General features: G+C 44.8%; 2 protein-coding genes across 2 annotated transcripts; both read left to right on the forward strand.

Annotated features, from left to right (window-relative positions):
- Positions 1–328: 328 nt before the first annotated feature.
- Positions 329–2561, forward strand: LOC124684195 (zinc finger CCHC domain-containing protein 10). Its single transcript, XM_047218572.1, has 2 exons — positions 329–413; positions 1481–2561. Exon 2 carries the CDS (start codon positions 1531–1533, stop codon positions 2326–2328), a length of 798 nt encoding a protein of 265 aa, XP_047074528.1. The 5' UTR covers positions 329–413; positions 1481–1530; the 3' UTR covers positions 2329–2561.
- A 588-nt stretch (positions 2562–3149) lies between these two features.
- Positions 3150–6523, forward strand: LOC124684197 (probable inactive purple acid phosphatase 28). Its single transcript, XM_047218573.1, has 4 exons — positions 3150–3343; positions 3438–3588; positions 4893–5284; positions 5844–6523. Exons 1-4 carry the CDS (start codon positions 3176–3178, stop codon positions 6288–6290), a joined length of 1158 nt encoding a protein of 385 aa, XP_047074529.1. The 5' UTR covers positions 3150–3175; the 3' UTR covers positions 6291–6523.
- The last annotated feature ends 203 nt before the right edge of the window (positions 6524–6726 follow it).

Consider the following 6726-nt stretch of genomic DNA (forward strand, 5'->3'; position numbering starts at 1 on the left):
AATGTATCCAGCCACAATTTAGTGTATAGATACATCCGAATTTGGACAAATCTTTGGAGTAGTATAAAAACGACTGAGTTTGATTTATTTTCGATTTCGAATCCGTTCTGTATCCAGGCATATCCACCGTCAGATTCGTCTCCGGAGTAGGCTTTTCCTCTCCATCGCCCCTCCCAAATCTCCAGACCGCCCCTCCCGATGTCCCTCTGAAAATCTCCTCTCTCCACCACCGCCGTGCCCTAGAGCTGCTGCCGTGCCGTCCCTAAGCATCGCCGCCGACGCCTCACCCCCTCAGCCCCCTCCGCCTCGCATCAACTCTCACGCGCCTCGCCGCCGCCGCCGTCCCCGTCCTTCCGCATCGGGTCCCTGCTGCTGTCTCCGGCCCGTCCGCAACCCGGCCATCGGTGTTCGAGGTACGAGCTCTCTGTACCTAGTGATTAGTCAAATCCCACTGAACTCTGCCGGTTCTGGGCGTGCCGGTGCGCGCGCGCCTTCTAGATCCGCCCTCTGGTGGCGGCGGCGGATTGAGGCTTGGGCTACACAAGTTAGGTCAATCGATTTACTCAGCCGACTAGGGTTTATGTTTGCAAGAAATGGGTGCACAGGATCCTCTGCTTTAGAATTGATGATAAGTTGCCCCCAAATCCTGATATCCAGCTACAACCCTTGCACGTCAATTATTAGTTAATATAGTCTTACTTATACTCCCTTGCATAGCATACGACCTATTGTTTACTGTTGTCGACCGTCGCCTAGTTGTTTCATAAGCACCGTGCAAATAATTACTTCACGTTTATACAAAATAGCCTGTCTGTGATGCTCGATTCTGACTCGATTCTGATAACCATTATGGTTTCTCTAGGCAGTCTGATTGTTTGTGTCCTTAAAAATCTCTAGTCTGTCCCAAATGGCTTCTTCTGTTAGAGGTTAAATGTCTGAAAAGACCTTGAAGCAGATGTGTTGCTCTGGGTACATAACTCAGAAATCTGAATTGTTGGCTAGTGGATACTATCGAGCTGCTACCTTATTCCCTTAACTTCACGTGGCATCTTTAAGTTCTTGATACCATGTAATTTGCACTTACTTTGTAGTAAAGTAAATATTTACTTACTTAGTTGCCAGAAAAGGAATCTCTACTAGTATGATTATTCAGTTCTTATATGTGAAGGTTTTTTTTTTTGTGATATGCGCATACATATTCCTGTTTTGATGCGTTGGTTTGTTTAACTTTAAGCATTACTGGTTGTGATTGTATGGCAGCGCCTTATGTAGAATATATTTTAGCACCGTGGGTGATTATTTTTTCCCTAGTGGTGGCGAAGTTCCTTAGGTTATTGTTACAGTAAATTGGTAACAAAACGGGCTCTCAACTTGTTTGTCGTGTGAACTTCTGATATAGCCCTACAGCCCTTCATTTTGGTTAAAAGCTTATATGATCTCCTCACTTCACTACTAAAGATATAGTTTCTTTTCCTTGCAGGATATTGAGATTGCTCGTTTTGTATAACTTTTTTTCCTGGGTGCATCAACATGTCTGGAAATGATTCTCAGGCTGCTGCCGACAGAATAAAGGCCCAGGCCATGTCAAATGCCAAGGGATTGAGCAGGGCTCAAGCTGAGCGTGCAGCGGAAGCTGCTGCTCGCAATGTCAATGCCTATGGGCAGAAGGAAGAGGGGCCAAGTCGCTGGCAGGAGAGGAAGGAAGCCAAGAGACAGATGTACCTGATGAGTACAGAGAAGGCTGTGAGGCTAGGTGTGAAGCCAAATGCTGTACCAACTTCTAATGCTGGTGGCCAATGTCAGAAGTGCTTCCAGACTGGGCATTGGACATATGAGTGCAAGAATGAACGGGTCTACATGATGCGACCCTCAAGGACAGAGCAGCTTAAGAACCCCAGGCTGAAGAAACCGTATCTGCCAGCTTCCTCTCAGTTCGTGAACCCTGATCTCGAGAAGGAGATGGAGGAGGAAAGGAAGCTGATGAGAGAGAAGCTGAAGAAGGAGAAGTCAGAAAGAAGGAAGGTGAAGAGCAAGTCGAAGAGCAAGAGGAAACACCGTGCCTCGGTGTCGGAGTCTGACTCAGACTCCGAATCATCGGTGACTGGCTCTGAGTATTCTTCTGATAGCGGCAGTTCAAGTGACAGCTCCTCGGACTCGGGGGACAAAAAGAAGCGCCAGCGCAAGACGAAGCAGAAGAAGAGAAGGCACCGGAGGGACAGCACGTCGTCGTCGGCATCTGAATCTGAATCCGAGTCTGATTCTGATTCTGAGGACGATAAGGGCAGCCGAAGGAAGAGCAAGAAGCGCAGCGACAAGCGTCGGTCCTGAAGGGCAATGAGGACGCTAGATGTGATCAAATTATGCCCGCATATCATTTCTTTTCATCGCAGTCATAGCTTCGTGTAATGCAAGGCGCCCTCTGAGAGATAAATCACAAATGTATGAGTTGATTTGCTGAACGCTTGTTGTTTCCTAGTACTATTGTTTCCCCTGTACTAAGAAGTAGCACCCTTTTTCTTGAAAGATTACTAAAGACTCAGTCAGGAGTACTTGAAGCTTCAGATGTTCCCTGATCTATTCTAGTTTGGTGCTTGTGAGCAACATCAAATCCTGCTACTATATTCATCATCATGTAAAACATTTAAGCTTGTTGCGCTGCTTAAATTTTCTGTAATCATTTGATGATTTGGTTCTCAGAGAGTATTCGTTTGCCTTGTAATCATTTGGTTTTCGGAAATTCAATTTGACTCCTGGGTAAGTATGCTACATCTACCAAGAATATATATTTCGAAGTGTCGAAAAATTCTGACAAAAAATTCTACATCTACATCTCCACAAAATATATGTGTGTTTGTCAAGTTTCGAGAAAAACTGATATTTTTTGTGGTTTATATAAAAAAGAGAAAATTTATGTTGTGACAAGCCTTATTTTTGCTCTGAATTTTGTCTTTTTTACACACGTCACAAGACAAGTCGAATTTTCATGAAACAACTTTGTGGAGATGTAACACGATTCGTGCGAATTTTTTATTCATTTTAAAATAAAGGGATCATATGATCTTATGTGCTAAAACACCTGTTTTATTTTAGAGAGTAGTAACCTGTAACCACCTGACGGTTTGACTTTTAACCAGTCTTCGGCGAGTCGAGCGAGCAGTGTCGGGGCAGCGGTGAGATGCCGCCGATGAGCAGCTTCTTGTCCGTGCTCCTCATCTGCCTCCTCTCCGTCCTCCTCCTCCGCCTCTCCACCTTGCTCGACCCCGGCGCCGCCGTGCCCCGCATCAAGCGGTCCGCTCCCTTGCCCCTCCGCTTCCGCCATGACGGAGCGTTCAAGATCCTCCAGGTCGGTAGCTTGTTTGCTCGCTCGTCGCCCCGCTTTCCCCGCGCCTTGTCCGCTGACACTGCTTGCTTGCTTGCTCGCTCGCTGGCATTGTCAGGTGGCTGATATGCACTTCGGCAACGGCGCCGCCACGCGCTGCAGGGACGTGGCGCCGGAGGTCGGCGGCGCGCTCTGCTCCGACCTCAACACCACACGGTTCCTCCGGCGGCTCATCGAGGCCGAGAGGCCCGACCTCATAGCCTTCACCGGTGCGTGGTTTGCTCGCCCCGCTACAGCTGCTTCTGCGTGCTTCTCTTGCTTGCTCCGGAGAGAGAGCGGGTTGTCGCTTCCATTAATAGCATTACTACAGATTTTTCAGTTGAAGTAATGCAACGGCCATAGATCCAAGTGATTAGTTACTTAATTTAGCTGTAACGTTCCAGAAATACACAACAAGTTAGTGCCCTGTGTGGTAGTAGTTTGATGGAGCTTGTAGGTTGAATACATGAATGCTTTCCATTTGCAGTTAGAGGAGATGGCTGGACCATTTCGCAATGCGTTCCACTCTTATCCCCTTGTAGCACATCGACGCTCAGCTGTTAGATTATCTCTTGCAACCTGTTGACAGCATTTGTATAACCCAGTGGATATTTACTTCGCATACAATGTGAAAAAAAAAGATGCTTAGAGGGTGAACACTGTGTGGATAGTACTAAGATTGCATCCTGCTTCTATATCTTGGTAAGTGCTCCTCTTGTGTGCAAGGGATTCATGCAGCTCTCCTCTTGGTTCTGATGATGGGATTTATGCTTCATGACATCAGTAAGGTGATTGGTGCAAAGAGACCAACCCCTGAGAGCAAACTGTTAGGGCATGAGCAATGGTGGCATACACAACTAGCTGCTCCATGTAAAAAAGTTGTCAGAAGCAACATGGTTAATTTTATCTCTCCAATGGAAGCTACAACTTTAGTCAGAAAAAAGAGAGAAGGGACCCCACAAATATAACACTATGTATCTCTTTCTCTCTCCAAAAAGCATGCTTTTTAGGCTTAAGACCCCACTTCTTGAAGAGGAGGCTGCCTCCTCATCCGAACCTACTTTGGACCACCGAACCTAGTTAAAGGTGTGAGGCAGTAGCTCTAGGGCAGTGCATTGGGCATGCCCTTAGGTACATTTAGAATCTGGATCAGATCCACATTCTACAAGAAGACGAGTTATACTTTCCTCTTACGGTCTTACCTGTAATAGAGTGTGGACCATCCCGCATGAAGAAAAGTCCTGTTATTTTCTTTCATGCCAAATTAGTAGAGTTTGGACTACGGAACAGTATATGGAAGACTCTCAGGATACCTGCTAAAATAAACATGTTTTGTCTTGTGAGTAAATATTTATTAATCACAATCAGTGTTTTCCTTTTCTGTTAGCCCCTCCGGGAAAGTTTAATTATAGCTTGATTTAATAAAGAACATGCCATTTTTCAGTACAATATGTACTTGTTTCTAGTTCTCTTAATCATCAAATACGGCTGAGCAACTTAAATATTCAATGCTTCTGCTTTAATTTCGAATCAGGGGATAACATATTTGGGGGCAGTGCGACTGATGCAGCAGAATCACTACTCAGAGCAATTAGCCCTGCCATGGAGTACAACGTACCATGGGCTGCCATTTTAGGAAACCATGACCAGGAATCCACAATGACGCGAGAGGAACTGATGACGTTCTTGTCTTTGATGGATTACTCAGTGTCTCAAGTAAACCCACCTGGTTTTCTGGTACATGGGTTTGGCAATTATCATGTTGGCATACATGGGACATTTGGATCAGAGTTCGTCAATACTAGTCTGCTTAACCTTTACTTCCTTGATAGTGGAGATCGTGAAGTGGTCGACGGAATTAAAACTTATGGCTGGATCAAAGAATCTCAACTTGCTTGGCTCAGTGCTACTTCCCGAGAACTTCAGGTACTTATGATAAATACTGACTTAATCACATAACTTAAGATCTCACTGTGGAATGTGTCAGTCATTGCTGATGGAGATGCCAGTAACTAGTACAAAGATGTCGTATCTGTTAGTCTATTACCCTTGTCCTTTCTGTATAGTTTGATGAACTTATTTGTAGTCAATCCATTAGACTATTGTTCTGTTCATATTTTACCAGTCTTTGAGTTAATCTCCCATGTCACATTCACACTATTGGATGTTGCACAGGGACGGAGACAAGGGGGAACGAGGGGGGGCTGCGCCCCCCTATGCTCATGATTTTCCTTTGAACACAAGCCACGGCAGCTCCTTATTTATGTGATTTTAGCTAGTTCTGCCCTCCTCATACTAAGATTGCTCCCCCTTATACTTCATTCCTGGCTCCGTCCCTGATGTTGCAGCATGCTCATTAGCTAGTCACACTTCGTTGACTTTTGGTCGTTTATCAGCATTGTTTGAAATCATAAAATACTATACTACTTTTGAAATATATGTTTTTTTGGCAACCGGGACCTGACATTTTTTCTTTTTTTGGCAGCAAAATTTGCATTCCCCTGCACTAGCATTCTTCCACATCCCAATTCCAGAAGTCCGGGAACTTTGGTATACAGATTTTAAGGGTCAGTATCAGGAGGGAGTGGCTTGCTCATTAGTAAATTCTGGTGCCCTTGGCACTCTCGTCTCCATGGGAGATGTAAAAGGCGTCTTTCTTGGCCATGATCATCTTAATGATTTCTGTGGCGACCTTAATGGGATACAGTTCTGTTATGGTGGTGGCTTTGGTTACCATGCGTATGGAAGATCTGGTTGGCCCAGGAGAGCTCGCGTGATTCATACTCAGCTGAAGAAAGGGCAGAGATCATGGGCGGGGGTCGAGTCGATACAGACCTGGAAGTTGCTAGACGACGAAAAGCTTTCCAAAATTGATGAGCAGGTTCTCTGGAGACACGACGACGACGATTCTGACCACAGCCTCTACTTGTAAGATCAAGAGGCTAAGGTCTATCTGTATGTTGTACAACACGATTTAACCACGTACAGTACTTCAGTTTTGTAGGTTAGATCAACTCTTGGCAAGCTGGTTTGCCATGGACCAAATCAGTCACCACGTGTTTATGTTATTGTTGTATCTTGTTGATGCGCAACTTCCTTGCTTGGGTTATTGTAACCAGTTCTGAATATGCTGTGAAGAGACAATTTGTTCCCTTGTGGCAGTTAGCATCATGTTTGATTTTTTTTTTCTTTCTGTGGGGAAGCAGTTAGCCAGAATATTACTTTTTACTGTATATTATTAGGAAATTTCCCATTTGTGTTTTATTATCACTCAGTTAAATTGGGAAAAACAAGCCTGCTATTTATAAAAAGCCACATGTTTAAGAAAAAATAATTTTTGTTGGATATCTGATTAGGTTATCCTATTC

This window comes from Lolium rigidum, chromosome 1 (genome assembly GCF_022539505.1).
Source record: "Lolium rigidum isolate FL_2022 chromosome 1, APGP_CSIRO_Lrig_0.1, whole genome shotgun sequence".
NCBI lineage: Eukaryota > Viridiplantae > Streptophyta > Magnoliopsida > Poales > Poaceae > Lolium > Lolium rigidum.